The 18,440-nt window shown below is 36.8% G+C and overlaps 2 protein-coding genes and 1 non-coding gene across 7 annotated transcripts in view; 1 reads left to right on the top strand and 2 right to left on the bottom strand.

Annotated features, from left to right (window-relative positions):
• Positions 1-1,670: 1,670 nt before the first annotated feature.
• On the bottom strand, positions 1,671-1,752 carry trnal-uag. The gene has a single exon. It is a non-coding gene; the product is annotated as a tRNA-Leu (tRNA).
• A 1,724-nt stretch (positions 1,753-3,476) lies between these two features.
• armc3 (armadillo repeat containing 3) overlaps positions 3,477-18,440 on the bottom strand; it is a 15,626-nt gene continuing 662 nt past the window's right edge. Inside the window, exons 1-18 of one of the 4 annotated variants that reach the window (XM_027173734.2) lie at positions 16,165-16,301; positions 14,009-14,098; positions 13,799-13,916; positions 13,577-13,702; positions 13,396-13,464; positions 13,101-13,276; positions 11,789-11,983; positions 11,289-11,472; positions 10,866-11,018; positions 10,517-10,625; positions 9,646-9,895; positions 9,059-9,195; positions 8,457-8,625; positions 7,480-7,580; positions 6,101-6,199; positions 5,436-5,630; positions 5,158-5,320; positions 3,477-4,217 (exon numbers count right to left, since the gene is read on the bottom strand). In XM_027173734.2, the coding sequence (XP_027029535.2) occupies positions 4,011-4,217; positions 5,158-5,320; positions 5,436-5,630; positions 6,101-6,199; positions 7,480-7,580; positions 8,457-8,625; positions 9,059-9,195; positions 9,646-9,895; positions 10,517-10,625; positions 10,866-11,018; positions 11,289-11,472; positions 11,789-11,983; positions 13,101-13,276; positions 13,396-13,464; positions 13,577-13,702; positions 13,799-13,916; positions 14,009-14,098; positions 16,165-16,185 (2,562 nt within the window). In that variant the 5' untranslated portion in view covers positions 16,186-16,301 and the 3' untranslated portion in view covers positions 3,477-4,010. Of the gene's footprint in view, positions 4,218-5,157; positions 5,321-5,435; positions 5,631-6,100; positions 6,200-7,479; positions 7,581-8,456; positions 8,626-9,058; positions 9,196-9,645; positions 9,896-10,516; positions 10,626-10,865; positions 11,019-11,288; positions 11,473-11,788; positions 11,984-13,100; positions 13,277-13,395; positions 13,465-13,576; positions 13,703-13,798; positions 13,917-14,008; positions 14,099-14,240; positions 14,523-14,606; positions 14,627-16,164; positions 16,302-18,440 lie in introns of those variants that run through there. The other 3 variants (XM_027173749.2, XM_027173742.2, XM_047808472.1) reach the window with 3 other exon arrangements.
• pip4k2aa (phosphatidylinositol-5-phosphate 4-kinase, type II, alpha a) overlaps positions 16,414-18,440 on the top strand; it is a 25,941-nt gene continuing 23,914 nt past the window's right edge. The window contains exons 1-2 of one of the 2 annotated variants that reach the window (XM_027173772.2): positions 16,414-16,902; positions 17,037-17,343. In XM_027173772.2, coding sequence (XP_027029573.1) covers positions 17,203-17,343 — 141 coding nt within the window. In that variant the 5' untranslated portion in view covers positions 16,414-16,902; positions 17,037-17,202. Of the gene's footprint in view, positions 17,344-18,440 lie in introns of both variants that reach the window. The other variant, XM_027173763.2, reaches the window with a different exon arrangement.

The raw sequence follows: 18,440 nt of genomic DNA, 5'->3' as shown, positions 1-18,440 counted from the left end.
GCACGTCAGCATTCGGGTTAAGTTTAACATGATTATGGTGATTATGGCTGTGTATTTTTTGCTAAACCAGCACAGGCAGACTTAGGCAAATACTCTTAACCACTACTGTCATATTACTCTCTTGCAAAAGCAAACGAGATCAAAATATCCCAGACCAATTGGAACATTTTGTTGGAGTTGAAGTCATGTGTCAAGATCAAAAAGCACAATGAGACTGGCCTGGTAAAAACAACTGAACAACTTTGGGACAAATCAAATTGAAACTCTTAAGAAATAGAGATAAACTGTACCCAGCTTGTAAATCTGTGGGATGTCCTTCAGGAGGCCCACTATATGGCCAAGGATTTATGGACACCTAGCCAGTGTTTTAAATATCCAGGCTTAGTTCCCCTTTACACCACTCTTCTGTGAAGCATTCCACTAGATGTTGGAGTGTGGCTGTGGGGATTTTTGCTATTTTTTATCCGCAAGAGCATTAGTGAGATCAGGTATTGATGTTGGTTGAGGAGGTGCAGACAGTGTTTCAGTTCATCCCAACAGAGTTCAATATGGTGGTTAGGTCTCTGTGCAGGACACTGAAGATCTTTCACTTGGCAAATCATACTGTTACAACCCGTGAAAATAGGGTATTGTATTGTGTGTTGTGTGCAGTTTGATTCCAGGCCAGAGTTTCCAGCCTGCCCTAGCCTAGCCCTGATCCTGCCCCCATATTGATGACATCATCACTAATGGACTATATAAATAGGAAGCAGAAGAAGGAGGAGGAGGGGCCATAAGGTAGTGCCACTGAAATTGTATGGACAAGATTGGGAACAAGCTAAAATGGTGACATTTCTAGGAGTTATCTTCGATGAGAGGCTGACTTGGTGTCAACATATTGATAAGGTCAGAAATAAATGCAAGAAGATCAACAAATTGCTGAGATGTCTATCAGGGCGAGACTGAGGAGCGAGTAGAGCATCGCTAATAAGCATTTATCAGGCTCTCATGAGAACTGCCTCAGACTATGGTTGCTTAGCATATATGTCACCTTAAAAAGCTTGATGTGGAGCAGGCACAGGCACTCCGGATTTGTACCAGGGCATTTAAAACAATGCCAGTAACTGCATTACAGGTGGAGGCAGGAGAGATGCCGCTACGTATTAGGAGAATCAAGATTATGTTGGCATATTGGACTAATCTGCAAGGACATAATATGTTGCACCCAACAAAAACTGTTTTGCAAAACTGTGCAGAGCATAGCAAAATAATTTTTTACAGCTTTGGGTGGGTGGGTGTGGAATGCTAAAGCTCAAAATGCAGGTCTCTGTCAGCTGCAAATTGGACCCACTGTAGCAATATCAGCGATACCACCCTGGAAATTTATACGACCAGCTGTAAATATAAACTTACAACAAATAATAAAAGAAAACACGAAAAGAATGCCAGAGTGGAGGATAGTTCAAAACTATCTGGAAGTGACATACTCAGAATTCGTTCTCTGCGTTTGACCCATCCAAAGTGCACACACACACACGAAGCAGTGGGCAGCCATTTATGCTGCGGCACCCGGGGAGCAGTGCCTTGCTCAAGGGCACCTCAGTCACGGCTGGCCCGAGACTCAAACCCACAACCTTAGGATTACGAGTCAGACTCTCTAACCATTAGGCCACGACTTGTCCCAAACATCTTGGCAGCGGTGGGATTCGAACCCACACCTCCAGAGAGACGGGAGCCTAAATCCAGCGCCTTAGACCGCTCGGCCACGCTACCTTAAAGTAAAGAAGTATCAAGAGGAACTATTCATATTTACAGATGGATCAAAACAGCCAGAAACAGTGCAGCATTTTTTATTCCCAGATATTAAGTAACAGTCAAGAAGAGGACAACAGATTACCTGTCAGTCTACACTGTTAGTAGCAATTTTACTGGCATTAGGGTGGGTGGAGGAAAATAATCCGAACACAGGTGTCATTATAGCCTTAGACAGCTTATCAGCATTATTAAGCATACAGTCAGGGAGAGCGTCATGTAGACAAGACCTCATCCATCAAATACTCCACTTGCTTCTCACACTTCACAATAAAAAAAGGTGTCTCCTTCCTTTGGGTCCCTGCCCATGTAGGGGTGGTAGGAAATGAAATTGTTGATATACTAGCGAAAAACTCTACAAAGCAGGAAACAGTTGATGTGCACATACAAATAAGTAGAACAGAGGTCAAGGCTATAATAAAGCAACACTCACTTAAAATATGGCAGGAATATTGGAGCACAGCGGAAACAGGACGTCACTTATACGGTATACAAAATCAAGTAGCCACAAGCATGAGGAAGGGTTGAAGCCCAAGGGCAGGGATGCTAATCTCACGGCTTAGAATGGGTCACACTGGTTTGAATACAACACTGTGCAGAATAGGAAAACATCCCACTGGATTATGCACTGATTGTAATGTACAAGAGACAGTACAGCACATACTGTTAGACTGAAAAATATAAAGAAGATAGGGCAGAGTTGCATGGATGGACAAAGCATGAAGCTTGAGCATCTATTAGGTAAAACGGCTATCAGAATACACAATTTAGTAATTTTGTTTCTGAAAAAGACTGGGTTAAGTGAAAGAATATAAGGTTTATTTATTTATTTATTTATTTATTTATTTACTAGGTGGCGGTAATGCACCTTTAAGCTGAGTTGCCAACCGCCATTAAACTCGAAAAAGAATATATATATATATATATATATATATATATATATATATATATATATATATATATATATATATATATTATATTTCACTGTACAATTTGTCATTGTTTCACTGGCAGTAGGGGTGTGGCTGCCTTTTTTCTTTGAGAGTGGGTTCCTTTTTCCCCTGTGTGTGTTTGGTAGGGAGTATTTTTCTTTGCTTTCTGGTAAGGATATATATAAAACTATATTAGCCTTTTTTAATTATTATTATTTTGGCCCACCTTGAAGAGACGACTGTGTACTGTTGGCTGTATGTATATATATATATATATATATATATATATATATATATATATATATATATATATATATATATATATATATATATATATTTGTCTGTGGATACACTTACCTACAAATTCTACCTTGTGTGGTTTCTTGTGGTATTTATAAAGATATCCAATCACTGAATCCCGAGCTGTAACGCTGTGCAGCCTAACCCTAGACTGGGTTGTAACAATACCTTTATGGAGCTTGCATTGGTACCAAGGGTCATTGTCATGCTGGAACATGGTCAGACATCCTTGAGCCAGTAAAGATAAATCTTAATGCTACAGAATACAAAAAAATCCTATACAACTGTGTGTTTCAAACTTTGTGGCAGCAGTTCCACAGATGTGTGTGATGGTCTGTAAACAAACATTTAGCTAAATAGTTAACAGAACATCTTTGAGGAATATCTGCTATCTTACAGCACTTGCTGACTTAATGCACACATTACATGGATGACTAAAATAAGCCATGAAAGTGAAATTTCCACCAAATGTTATTTATTGTTCACTCAAATGTAGATGGCATCTCAACAGTCCTTTCTACTGGAATTATTATTACAAGTAAAGGACACCAGAATCAGAATCAGATCCAAGGAATTTCTAAGTGTCATACACTTAAAGTACACAGACAACAACACACAGACAATAAAAAAAATACACATATGAAAATACAAATAGAGAAAAAAAAGAGTGAAAAATAAATTGTATGTACAGTTGTGCTATAGATGATGGCACATATAACTTCCAGATTATCATCATACAAACTGCATTTATTATTGCAGTTATTACACAGTTTCCTCAAACCACATTATTGTCTTATTTAGTAAGCAAACTATCCTTTAAGACCAATGATATTTAATATCTGTGAGTTATAAAAACATAGTACAAGTCAGTTGAAGGATTAATTGTTGATTGAACAGGATTATCTTTATGGTCATGAGAACAAATATGAAGTATAAAGCTAAGATGGCCATAGTAAAAGCTATAAACTTTAAACCAATGTGTTTTGATTAGATTGTCTGGTACTGTTCAGCAGCAGGTGTTTCACACTTCATAAGGGTTCCAGGTTTGTGCATAAGATCTATGATGTAAGTCTGAAGATGAGGGTATAATCCAGTAGCTCTTGTGGTGGTGGAGGGGAGCAGAACTTCATTCCAGGCACGATTGTAGTCTCCTCTCACCAGACTGCAGCTCAAGCCAATTCTGTCTGACAAAACCTGTAGTCCACAGTGTGTTAATACACTAGAAATAGTTATTGCATAAAAATCCAGCAGTGTTAGAGAAATTACAACACTTGTTATGATTAACAAGCTTGTCCTCGTCAATGTAAATTTTACTTTGCATTTGTTCTGTCAGATTCTGCATCTGGATTCTAAGCTAAGAAAATCTTGGTAATTGTTATCATTACTAACATTTCATTGTCTCCTCATTGCAAGCCTCATTTAAACCCATTAACTCCATTTCCTAAAATCCTCAGCACCATAAAAAAACCTCAAGGCCGGTCACTATGTCCGTTCACATTTATATTGATAACTATTCTCTTCAAAATTACAACAAGCCCGGACACTCAAGTTTTACAGACACTCAAGTTTTACACTCAACTTTTACACCATACTATCTGTAACTCTACTGGCCTTGACTCAGTTCTGTGTTAGTTTGAGGTTGAGTCCTTACATAGTGTATTCTATTCGCTGTTTACTTTACTTAGTCTCAATTTTTAATTTGTGTTACACTTTTGAATTGTCTGGCTTTTTAAAAATAAAACTTACATTGGGATACAAACCCCTTGTGTGAATATGTAAGCAAAGCTGGGAATACCCAGACCTAATCAGTCCCTACAGCAGTCAGGTGGTAATTTCATATTTTGTTTAATTATTAATGTATTAAAAATATTTAACTTATTTTATGGATATGCTGAGCAAATCAACCACCATCTCTATGGAGCATCATTAAATATAATTCACTGCAATAGTGAAATTCTTAGTTAGTGCTATTATTAAGGTGGTAGGAGGCATAACCATGTATTATGAAGTAAATTAAACTGTGACAATTTTTTGTCCAGGGATGTTTTCTATATAGTAGTTTTGCTGCTAAAACATTTAGACTGACATAAGGAATAAAACAGGATTGTTAAGGGATAGAGGATTAAATCAATACCTTGAAGAGTAAGGCTCTGTGGTAGTAGGTTCCCTTTTTGATCTTGCCGATAGGAATGATGTTTGACTGCATCTCAACCTTCAGCTCACTCAGGTGAAGCTCCCAAAGAAAATCATACTGTTGCTCAATATCAATTGGCCCTCCCATTGCATCACACACCAACCTAAGCGGAACATTTACCACTCATCACACATTTGGCTTTACCAAAATCCATATGAATCTTACAGTTCAACCATGTAAAGACTTTCTATTCCTTGGTTAGGAATTTTTGAACTCACTTTGCCACGGCAGTGTACATTTCCACCTCATCATGTAAGGGCAAGACAGATTTGAAGGTCTCTTTGATCAGATTATTCAACTGAGCATCATATGGCAGTGTCCATGGCTTTTCTACTACTGCTTCCTCCTGGGGTTTACACTCATTGTCATGACTCTGAATCTCATCCTCCTGCCCCGCTTTGGCTTTTGATTTACTAAAAAATATAGAAAGACATGAGAGAATGTGAATAGTATGTTTGCATTCGGTAACTCGGTGAGATGAAGAGCCACTGGGATTTTCCACCCGGCACAAGGTAACATAAGTGATTCTATTATATCTTCCAATATACTCTTATGGCTGACAGATTATGTGAGAATGAAGGTACATTAAGGACACCGATCAGGAGCAAAAGAAAATGCCAGATATTTTAGGTTTTACAATGCACAGCTATTTCTGTGGACAGTGTTCAGTGATGTGAGCTACTGTACCACTTTGAACTTTGTAGTGCAAAATATTAGCATTTCATCAGGTGTAGTTCATCAGGTATGTAAATACATTACTCTAGCACCCAGAGTGTGACTTCAGGAATGTTGGTTGTGCAAATAAAAGCTGAAGGAGGAGCAAAACTTGAAGTATGCACACATGCAAGCTTAAATGAAGAGACAAACATACGCAGTTATATACCTAGTTGTTTTGACGCTCCCTTGGCTGCTCATTACAGTCGAGATCTGACTTTCTGTAGGACTCTGCTGCTGCCCCTTCTCTTGTGAATCAGTAATTGTCCTGAGAAAAAGCACAAAAACAGAGGCCATAAAGTTTACATTTCCACAACTTAAGCGGTATGACAGTTACTGTAATATTTCTAATTATAATAATTATTACAAAAAGGGCACATGGCCATCATGGCACCTCCACTGTGGTGTAAATGCTATACTAATTCGGGGAATAAACATAAAATATTTTTTAATTAGATCATTAGAGGGTTAAATTGGCTTGTTTTAAAAAAGAGAAACGGGAGTATACTCCAGGCATTTTATTTTGTGTAATTTTATTTTCCATGTATTGCACCCACAATACTTAAATCAAAAGTTATTAAACAAATTATAAGTAAGCAAAAAAAGGGTACCATATGTTATGGTTTCTGTTATCAAGAAACACAACTGTAAGGTAAAAAAAAAAGGACCATATGTTATGGTTTCTGTTATCAAGAAACACAACTGTAAGGTATAAGTGTTTTAGCAGGGTTTTCTTTTGCAGTATTTCTTTTCATTGGAGTTCATATTTCACTGAAACATCTGTAACACATCATCAACAGCGATGCTCCAATGTTCCTTTTCTTCCCTCAAATGCCTTTAAAGGAAAAACTAAAAATAGATAGTATAAGCACCAGTTGCCCAAATAAAGCACAAATTACCCAAAACGACAGATGAACAAACCTGAAGATCAAATTAACTTGTTTGGTATTTAAAGGAAACAAGTGGCTTAAAGGAAACAAGTGGCTTAAAAAATACACTCTGATTGTGTTTGTTTGCTTCATATCAGTTTTTATTATTCGTAATATCTTAATATATTATATTTCCAAAGCTTTGTGGACACATGGCCATTACAGTTGCACTTCAAACTTTGTGGAAAAATATTGTGGAAGGTGTAAATATGGGTGTGATGGTCAGGTGGCCACATACCCCTGGCCAAGTAGTTTATAATGCATTGCTCGATCCTAATGGCTCTTTTTTCTATTTCTATTTATAGATATTAAATTCTTGCCTCACATCTGTCAGAAACTATGACTATGGCATATTTTACTATGGTACTTCTTTTGATGACAACTAAATGTTGATGTTTTGAACTGAAATCACAAGCCATGTAAAAAAAAAAAAAAACATACAGTGGTGAAACTGCACTGGACAAACACAGAGATTTAGTAACCTAAAATGTCATCTACAACATAGCTGTCACTAGACTAACGTTATGGCAGCATTGAATTACTAGGAGGAATGCGTTCAGACATACATGCATTTATAGACTACTGTATAACCAAATTCATATCAAAAACATTGACATACTCATCTGGGGGGTTTCCATTAACTGCTATGACTGCTCGGCGCTGATTGATAACCTGCTTTGCTATATCTTCAAGACCAGGAATCCTTTGACCATCTTTGGTCTATGAGGGGAAATATAACAGGCATGATCCTGATTAGAGTTAAATGCTTCTGAAAAGCTAACAGCTGAGATCTTTACTGTAAATATCTGTTACAAGACATATTCACTTGTTTAATAATGTACAGTATCTTAGATACAGATGCAGTTTATGACATAGCATTTAATAGCTTAGCTCTAATATCATAGGGGCTGGAAGATAGCAGAAGATAATATAGCTTTCTTTTGAACTTCAGTTAGTTTACAGTTTCATGTTCGTGTGACCCGTGATAGACTGTCATACCATCCAGTGTATATTCCCACCTGGTCCAGGGAAAGACTATGGATCCTGAATGAATGAGTTTAATGTTATCTGAAGCAAATATATAGAGCAAATGCATGATATCATGTATCAGAATGATTTTCAACAAGATAGAGAAGTATGTCACAGAAGCCTGGATGCTCCTGTGCTAAAATAAATGTACAAACTTCAAACACCAAACATGCTTTGGTGATCTACTACATGTGTATTCTTTTTTTGCCCAAAAATTCATCAAGTCAAATCAAGGGGATTTCACTGTCATTCCTCTATATAGATTGTTTACAGTGAAATGGAATATTGTTTCTCCAAAACCGTGGGGCAACACAACAGTACACAAGACTCCATGACATGCAAATACACAGCAGTGTGAGTGCGAGACAGTAAACACACAGGACAAAAATACACAGATTTCTAAAGTACATGGTGCAATGTTTTCTAGTCAGACTGTGTTAGGAGTTTGACTAACCCAGGTGAGTGTTGATAGACAGCAGAGTGTTGAGTAATCTGACTGCCTAAGGGAAGATGACTTTATTACCCAAGGAGGACTCATGGTATCTGGACTGAAACAACTTTATTTACCTGTCCTGGATCATAGAACCCATCAGTAGTGATATCAGTAGGGAAGAGACATCCTGTAAGGCTGTATTTTAGAGAGAGGTTACTATCCAAGAGCCTCTGCAGGGCTGCCTCACTGAACTTATTCTTACGGCTCAGTGAGGAGTTGATCTCCTGGAGGATCTCCAAAGCCCTGCAGTACCAATGCAACAGGCATTTAAAGCATGAATAGAAAACAAAATAAGACTGATATGAAGTAATGGAAAAGTAAAGGGTATGCTGGCAGAATTTACAATAATAAATTTAAGGCATGATTAGCTGTAATAAAGAGTGCTGAACTAGAGTATTTTAATAGTTGAGCTTTAATGCCCTCTGCTGGTTTTACAAATTAAACACAAGGAGTCAAACCATCCTCTCCCTTGGCAAGTTGCTTGGCAAGTCTATTCCAAGTACCACTGCATTCATATGTTGAAAAATCTAATTTGATTTAAACATTAGTTATACTGTATATTGTGTTGTGTGTGTGTGTGTGGGGGGGGTAATCACGGCTATGGAAAACTGTCACCTGATAATTTTTACAGTATACAGTATATTAGTATGAAAATTAATGTTAAATATGATCTTACCCTAATCTGCACATTTCTGTGGCTGTTGGCTCATCGGTCGCGCACACAGTCACTGCCCAGCATACATTTCGCCGAACATCAGGATACTTGGATGTTAGGAGATTAACCAATTGTGGCAAAGCTCCAACACTTCTTAACTATACCAAGAAAAAAAATTCTTAATCATGCACATGCACAACTCTTGTAACATCAGGTCTAATCCTGATGGTAGGAGTGTGTGCACAGGTGGGAGGGCGAATGAGTAAATGAAAAAAAGGAAGAAAAAGACTTTTATTTGAAAGATTTTTTTAGAAGTACATGCTATCTAATGTGTATGTTATTATTTTATATGAATGAATGCATTTCCATATTTGTGGTATTTGTGTTACTGTTTTATGTTTTGTGAATTTCCTATATGGTCTTTTCTCAAATTTCATTTTGAGGGATCATAAATGATTTGACTGATTATGATCAATGGATTCTTCATTCATTTTGAGTGTTGTTCTAAGTTGTTCTAAGTAAAGTATATTCAGCTGTTCAAAAGGGCATGCCAGTCATTAGTGTAGTAAAGTTTTCTGTATAGTGGTGAAGTGTCAATAGAGTTATACCTCAGCCCTTCCCTCTGCATCACAAGTGAGTGCAGCTACAGCCTGAGTGACGTTGGTGAGTGTGTGTTTATCAGTGGAGTAGAGGGGTTTCAGTAATGCCTGGATGGCTCCGTGGGAGATAATGCGAGAGCGGATCACTTCCTGTGATGCCATGTTGATCAGAACAGCTGTTGCATGTACTACTGCTGGAGGAGAGCCATTCTGTAGAAGCTGGACAAGAAGCTTGTCTCCTTCCGCTTCATAAACAGCACTGAGTGAGAGAGGACAAAAAGTGCAACATTATTATACCTTAGTAATAAAACTTTCCTAAAACCTTTTTAGAAAAGGTGCAGTCTCCTTGGGGTCCAGAATGAATATAGTGTGTCTGTGACTATGTTCTGTTGGTGGAAAGTTTAGAAATGAAAAAGGCCTCATGTTAATAGCAGGATCATTTTCTTAAAATAAATATGCACTGAAGGAGCCTGTGAAATTATTTTACAACTAAAGGGGTTATTGGATCTTTTTGTAAATTGAAATAACATTTCAATAGGTTAATTGTCTCCTAACCCTAGACCATCATGCAGTGCACATCCCATCAAGCAGCAATCACAACCATAAATGTGTCAACAGAACTGTTTTCTTACTTCTTACAGGAAGTGTGTGTATTTGACACATATATGACGAGTCATTACTTTACTACATTACTTGTAGTAATGTAAATAAAAAACTAACAATCCAACCACAAGGCCCCGTTCAATGACAGTCCCTTTTCACTTGCAAATTCAACATAAATTCTAACTTGTACATTTCAGCTGAAAATGTTTATGACTTTGCAGTAGAGAGCTGCTTTAGTCTTACTGACAACATGTAGTGTCTCTGAACATGCACTCACTATGCATTTGGCTGGTTTGCGTGGGTAAGGCTTGATAAGGCTTCTGCTGCAACCTCTTTTACCCTATCTCCCTCACTGTTTAGCAGCTGCACAATAAGTTTGATCCCATCTGAAACACACACTCAAAGTTTGCTTTGTGGCAATCAACACTGTCAGTTACAAGTACGAGAACAGACTGACACTGGGGACTACACTACTAAAAGAAATTGCTTCCCAAAACAATTATACAACATTTTTAATCACTGCTCAATTTTTCTTGCAAATCAGTGCTCGTTTTTGACAAAAACATAGACCCCATCGAACTTCTCTTAGCTTATCCACTGCATTTGGGGAATTGGAAAGATAATACCAAATTGTCTGAAAGTGTCCCTGCTGCTCAGGTTCTCGCTCATGGCTGACACTGCCTGGCATACAGCAGTATGTATGCTGTCGTTCTCCACTGCAAGCAATTCAATGATGGCCTTTTCAACATTTTGCTCATGCAGGATCTTTCGATTTTCACCTAGATAATGCAGCACAGCATTTTAATACAACACTGATAAAGCAAAAGGAAGGTAAATGTTCACCAGCATGCAATTTACAGAGAAATCTGTAAAAGTTAAGTGATACACATTATATGTCTGAACTTTTGTTCTAATTTTGAATACATATTCCAACTCATCATAGGGTTCTCTTCATTAACTCTTCAACTGATGAGTCATCTTGGATTAGTCTACAGGTACTGTAGTAGGTTTTATATAGAAGTATTTTGTTAGTGTTTGTGCTTGCATACTACTCTGCGCTGCTTTGCTGATAGTTTCAACCGCAGTAGCCTGGATATCATGAGCAGTGGGTGTAATGAGAAATTGCAGCAAGTTCTCCAGGCCTCCATTCTCCTGAATCAGCTGCATGGACTCAGTGTCCTCCATACAATTTGAGATGACTTTCAGAGCTTCCACATGAAGGTCACTAAACTCCTACCAGGATTGACAGGGTGATTTATAACATCAGCAAAATAAGAACACAGTAAAAAAAACTGTCTTTTTGTGATTATATATAAGAAAAGCAATTACATTATTGACATTTGTGGTAGAATGATATGATTAACAGATCAGAACCATGGTTATATGATCTAATATTCACATAAGCACTGCATTCTATCCAAACTCATTTCATCTCATATCCAAACACATTCCATGAGACACAGTAGCTGGATATAGCCATTCCTGTTATACAGCAAAACAAGCTGTGATTGTTTTTAAACACATAACAATTTATGGTTCACAAGCTCACTTTCTTTGTGAGAAACTCCAGGATTCGAGCAAATCCATTTTGTTCTCTGAATGCTGTTCGACTGTCTCTGTCCTTATTGATGGTCTCTAGGGTGCGCAGAGCAAACTGCTGAATGATGGGAAATTCAGAACTCAGCAGCTCCAGCAGTGGAGGGATTCCGTTAAATGTATGCACTGCAACCCGACTAGAAAGTTCCTAAGAATGGAGAAAACTACTGATTATACACATTACAAAAATTACTTATACATATAGATATGAAATGCGAATGTTTTGTATTATTATTTTTAGATATTTGCACAAAATAGTATTTTAATGATTAACTTCAATTAAATTCAAATATCCTTGACTTAAATAAATACAAAGGTTTTTAGTTTAAAATAAATACATTAAATATATCTTATAATCGATCAATCAAAAATCAATATCGATCCCTAGGGCCTATTTATTTATTTTTTTCTGCTGTGACCTTTTGCTGCTTTTAAAACATAACATTATAATTTTTTAAAAGAGAAACACTAGACTTAATATATTCCCCTATTGCCTTCATAGTAACATAGTAAGAAATACTTTATAAGGACCTGTATGTTTGTGATTTTTGATGTATAAATGGCAAATATTTTCAAAGAGAACTGCACAACACTTTTAAAAATCATACTTTATCCACCAATTCTAATGAACCGTTAAGAAAATTACACTATCATGGTATTTTGAAAAAATAAATATAGAAATATAATAGTGCTATTTAAGTGTTTTAATTATTATTGGTGATTAAAACTTAGAAGCAACACACAAAAGAACTGTAATATGAATAGATTTGGGGTGATGTGATATGGCACAATAACATGTTGAGGGTCATGAGGTGGAATATTGTCATAACAGCAATGTTATTGCAAAGATAAACAGTAATTCCTTATCAGCCTCCCTCTCTATTTCTAATTGTTACTATAGAAACAATAAGATGTTAGAAAAAGTACATTAGTATAATGTTACAGCTAGAACTACTGTCTGTGCCATGAGGTTAAACAAAATTAATCACTAATGACTAATCAGATACAAGAATTCCACTTTGTTCTATAAATAAATAATAATGTAAGAATATAATGTGCATATTACAGAGAATAATCACCTAACATAAACAAATGTGAATTATTTTGCAATAAATAAGCCATATCACAGGTATTGCTGGATTTAGTTAGATCTTCCTAATGGTCCTAAGGGTTAGTGCTAGATTTGAACTGTTTGTGTGTCAGTGCATCTAGACATCACAGTTATTTTAAAACTTACACTGAAATCTTACTAATCTCTGGTGTACCTGAACAAGATTGTAGATGCATTCCACCGATTGTTTTTTTACATCAGGATCCGTGCTGGACAGTAGAGTGAGGAGAGGTTTCAGTCCATCATTATGGAAAATCTGAACCTTGCATGTCATGTCCACAGACAGATGTGCCAAAAGCAGAGTGGCAAATTCAAGAACAGTAACGTCTTCTGTAGTTAAAAAATAAGTCTGATTTTAGACAGACTTATAGACAGATAGATACTCATAGATAGACATACATTCAGACAGATAGACAAATAAACAGACACACAACAGAATGTAACAGTACCTTCTGGTGCCAGTTTGGTGATGATAGATGGAATTATATTTAGTTTCTTGATCAATCGTTTGACATCCTCTGTGTAAATGCAAACAAGAGACATTATGAGAGATTAACTTATCTGTTATCATGTTAGCATTTTTGTGTATTTAATATACAAACACTCAAAGACATTTCTGAACTGACTTACTGTCTGAAACCATGACACCCAGAGCCATGAAAGCGTTTTTGCAAACAATTTTACTGTCATGTTTTAGAAGGCAAGTTAGCGGTTCCACTGCCCCTAAAGCCATCAGAGAGCTCTTGTTCTCATCACCTAGAACAAACACCAGCAACCATAAACACACATACATAAAGACCAACATAGAACAATTTCAAGGTAAGATAATGTGCATGTTTTTTACTTGCAGACCTTTCTCTGCAAACTTATAAATGGCTTCGAGGGCTTTGACAACCACTTCTTCCTCAGGAGACTGAAGCATGAGAATCACTGTTGCAGCATTCTTGCTCTCAATAGGCAGAGTTTCAAACTAAATTCATTACAAATATATATGTTAAAAAATGAACTATTACAAATATACTAGATATCAATAAGAATTTAACGAAGTAGAAGATATCTCACTCCTTGTTTGGGTTGTGGTTCAGCTTCCTTCTTTATTTTTTTCCCCATTCTGTCATAAAGGCACTTGGTTTTTAATGCACTTCTTATTACCTGGGTCAAGAAAATAGACAGTATAGAACAATGTTTTAACAGATTCGAATGAACTGAATGCTAATTCTGTCACAGAAATAAATAAATACACTCTTAGAACACTAAAATCATATAAAAAGTGTAATCAAACTATGATAATTACCTGCAGGAAGTAAGTTAGCTAACAGTTGTCGTTTAGTTCTGTTTGATTGGATCTATTGTACGGTTGCTAGGTAACGGATGCGCGCGCATTAGTCTGTAGATGGCACTGTGGTGCCTTTCTGCTATAAAACACTTACTGTACTTCTTATAATTTATATATTATATTTTTATAACGTTATTACTATTATTATTATTCATAATAATGTGTTGTAATGAACGTATTACCTGGGTCAAGATAATAGACAGTATAGAACAGTGTTTTAACAGATTAGAATGAATTGAATGCTAATTCTGTCACAGAAATAAATAAATACACTCTTAGAATACTAAATTCATATAAAAAGTGTAATCAAACTACGATAATTACCAGCAGGAAGTAAGTTAGCTAACAGTTCTGTTTGCTTGAATCTATTGTACGGTTGCTAGGTAACGGATTGGTCTGTAGATGGCACTGTGGTGCCTTTCTGCTATTAGACCCTTAATATTATATTTGTATAATATTAGGGATAATAAAATAATAAAAGTAGGTAGGCAGGCTACAAGACACATATTGATAAAACATATCCAGACCCATTGACTAGTCAAGTGCTTACATTTCCACCATGTGTACAGATGCATATATTTAGCATAGTCCTGCTGCTGATGTCATCTTATTTCTATTATATTTACTATGAGACCCATTTGGGGCTTATATCAAAAATGTAACTCTTCCCTATTCAATCCCTGCAAGCCCAAGCCCACCAATCTCCACCTGTCCACCATTGTGAACTTGGTCTTGACCTTATTACATTACTGAGTGAAATCCCAGATTGCAGCTGTTCCTGCCACTTCAATGGGCTTTTTCCTCAGCTGTGCCTAGACCTCACATAGGCATGTTTTTTTTTTAGGTTTGCTATTGTTTTATATCACATTCATTTTACTGCCTTTTTCACAGCATAAACATAGTAACTGAAGAGCTCTTTAAACCACAATAAATGAATTTTGTTAAATGCAGGAAGTTACACCATACAAAGGTCAGCCAAGAAATCGGCTTATGAAGTGGTTTTCCTTCTCTGAGATTTATCTGTTTGTTTAACAGACACTTTTATTCAAAACAAGTTACAAAACATGGATCAAGGATGAACATATTACTGAATAGCTGAGTGTGGGTCAGTAAGGATTCCAGGATATTTTTCTCTTCCTGTCTCTATCAAAAGACTTAGGTAAACTAACTACAGTTTCATTTTATCCATATATAATTTATGCATTATTATTTTTCTTAAATAAGTTTTACTATATTTTATATATATCATATATTTTGCCTTTATAACTGCATCCAAGCTGCCTTTTTTTTAACTGCAAGAAACAGAAATAAGAGAATCTTTTGTGGGAAAAACTTATAGCTGACAAAAGTATGATATAAGTTATAAAAGAAGCCTCTCAATATTTGTGAAAAGTTGGACAGAATTTGTTCATATATATACAAATACAATCTGTGTATGTAGGTTTCTATCTATATATCTACGTATCTCTATCTTTCTTGTTGCAGGTACACAGGTAAAATGTATGTCATCTTTAATAAAAGTAAATAAAAAAATATATTTGTAATTGCTCTTGTATACTAGGAATAAAGCTTTTCCTGACGTCCTGGTGTTGGTATATAGCATCGTTGATTATTTTTCTATAATTGCACAACATGCCTTGTTTATTTCTTGACTATAATCTGCTGCCAATTAAGTGGACTTCACTAAGAAAAGACAGTGTTTTATACCTATATTTCTACAAAATTGGGTTTTATGGTTAATAAACAAAATTCTCCAAGGGATCCTTATGATTGTAATGTTGTCTGCCTTAGAGGATGGTGAATTTATAGAGACTGTCATATTGGTAGTGAAAGTCAAGTCATATGTCAACATCTTTTAAAAAACCATGAATGAATACTTAACCATAAAGATACCAGACATCATTCAGGAATTTTTCCGAGGCCCCAAATTTCATGTCTGAAACGTGTTTTTGCCGCAACGTTTCGTAGAAAGTGTGTCAATCTTGGGAACCTCTTTCGGCCTCCTCCCACCACAAGCTGTGGCTGAATCCCAAATCGCGCTGTTTCGGATGTAACGTGCACTACACTGCCTGTACATGTCACTATTTAATACCGTTGGTAGTGCACGTGTACAGAGAGTACAGCGCGGTTTGGGACGCGGCCTGTCAGTGGGCAGAGCAGAGCGGTGCCGGAAACGCTAGCTAACTGTTCAGTTACACGAACTGATTTTTTTTTATAGCTGCTTAACGACTGATACGTTTTAAGACACGGGACGCGATTTTTTAGGAAATTATTTTTAACCTGCCGTTTGGACTGGACTGGACAGACAATCATTAACGAGAAGGCGTTGAGAATAATTTCAGCTGTCTGCTAACTTGCTAGCCAGCTTGTCAGCGCTGTCTCTTCCTCGGTTATGCTAAGCTACATGCTAACAGTATAGCGCCGACTCGACCGAGTTGCACTACTGTTGCTACGTAACACCGTTTTAAATGAAAAAGTGCACGCTTGATTTCTGTTCGGCTGCACAACCTTGTAGCGATAGATTTCGTTTAACTCGTCTCGCGTTAAATTTGTGTGCTTAAGCTTAATTTAATGTAGAAGCTTGGTAGCTAGCCAGGCAGCTAGCTAAACTGTCTCGCTGGTAAGTAGTTATTGGCCCACAGCTGGAGTTATATTTCTTATTTGGAAATATAACTCGCGACTTGTTTTAGATACGAAACAGAGTTAGTTATTAAAGCAGAATATTTTATTTTTTATGAATTACTGTCCCTGCAGCTTGCTATTAGGTGTGAAGAGCTGAGATTATCCGAGGTGGTGAGTTGGGTTGGACAGCTATGCCAAGTGCCAATTAACTGAGAGACAGTTAGAAACTCTGAGGCGTTGGTGTAAAAAAAAAACAAGGACTGGGTGTGAGATTTAATTTCTTGCTGCAGAAAGTGACATGGCCACGGCCAGTAGCATGGCTGCATCGCTGGCGAGCAAAACGAAAACGAAGAAAAAACATTTCGTGGCTCAGAAAGTGAAGCTATTTCGAGCCAGCGACCCTCTGCTTAGTGTGCTGATGTGGGGAGTCAACCATTCGGTAAGTACTGAATTATCAGGGACTCTACTGTAACAGATTAGTGAGTTTTAGATGTTATTATTAAGTTGCTAACTAGAAACTCTTGTGGTTGTGTGATGCTTCCTGTTTTGGATAGTTGATGCTGTCGTTTCGTTCCATGCAACGTTCCATGCAACAGGAATACATACAACACAGTACAAGCTGGTGTTAACAAGTCTTCCCACATCAAATGACATATAATATAACCCCTTAATTGTTCTGATTTCTACGGGAAAGTGTTTTGTGAAGTGTTTTTACAATGAATCTGGTTTGTTGACAGAATTGATCACATTTTCATTCAGTGCTGAAGGTGATAGAAAAAGACATGTATGATCTAAAAAGTTTGACAGTTGTTGCATGGTTTGTTTTTGTTTACTTCTGGTCAAGCAATGCCATGTTCTTCTGTGTGTTTGTTGAGCATTTTTTTTACTCCACACTTGTAAGAATGTGTTAGACGTGTGAGCATGAAGTAGTGATGTAACATGATTACACACCAGGAGCAGATTACACAGACAAGTTACACAGTTTTTCATTGCAGTTCATGTTTCCTTAACGAAAAACCGAGGTTATGGTATGATTTCGTGAATCTGAACTGGGGTAAAAAAACATTTAGGGTCTCCGAACCAGACACAAGAGGGACGAGAACCACTGGAGTAAGGAACTTGATCAGGTTATGATAATGAACAGGTAGATAATAATAGGCAAATGCACTGTATATTGTAAATGTCAGTGGTAATAGAACTTGTGGTCATTTGCATTCAGGTTTTCTGCTTATTATTGTTCTAAACAGTGGTTTATTGGAGTTAGCATAGATTTCCAGCCTTGAACTAGGCAGGCAGTTCTTCTCTGAATTGGGTATTCGGGTGTCCAAAATTAGGTTCTTTAGACATTGCTGAGAATTTATTTTTGCACCCCAGCAACACATTCTAGGTACAATTTTATCTGCTGTTCTATTCTTATCCACAGATCGGTTACAAATGAATCAGTATTTTTAGCAAGGAGACTATGACTGTGTTAGCATTTGGTTTCGTGATGGGCCATTTTGTTGCATAATGATAAATACATAGTGTAAGCATTAT

Source organism: Tachysurus fulvidraco, chromosome 25 (genome assembly GCF_022655615.1).
Source record: "Tachysurus fulvidraco isolate hzauxx_2018 chromosome 25, HZAU_PFXX_2.0, whole genome shotgun sequence".
NCBI lineage: Eukaryota > Metazoa > Chordata > Actinopteri > Siluriformes > Bagridae > Tachysurus > Tachysurus fulvidraco.
This window is presented reverse-complemented; position numbering and strand designations above follow the sequence as displayed.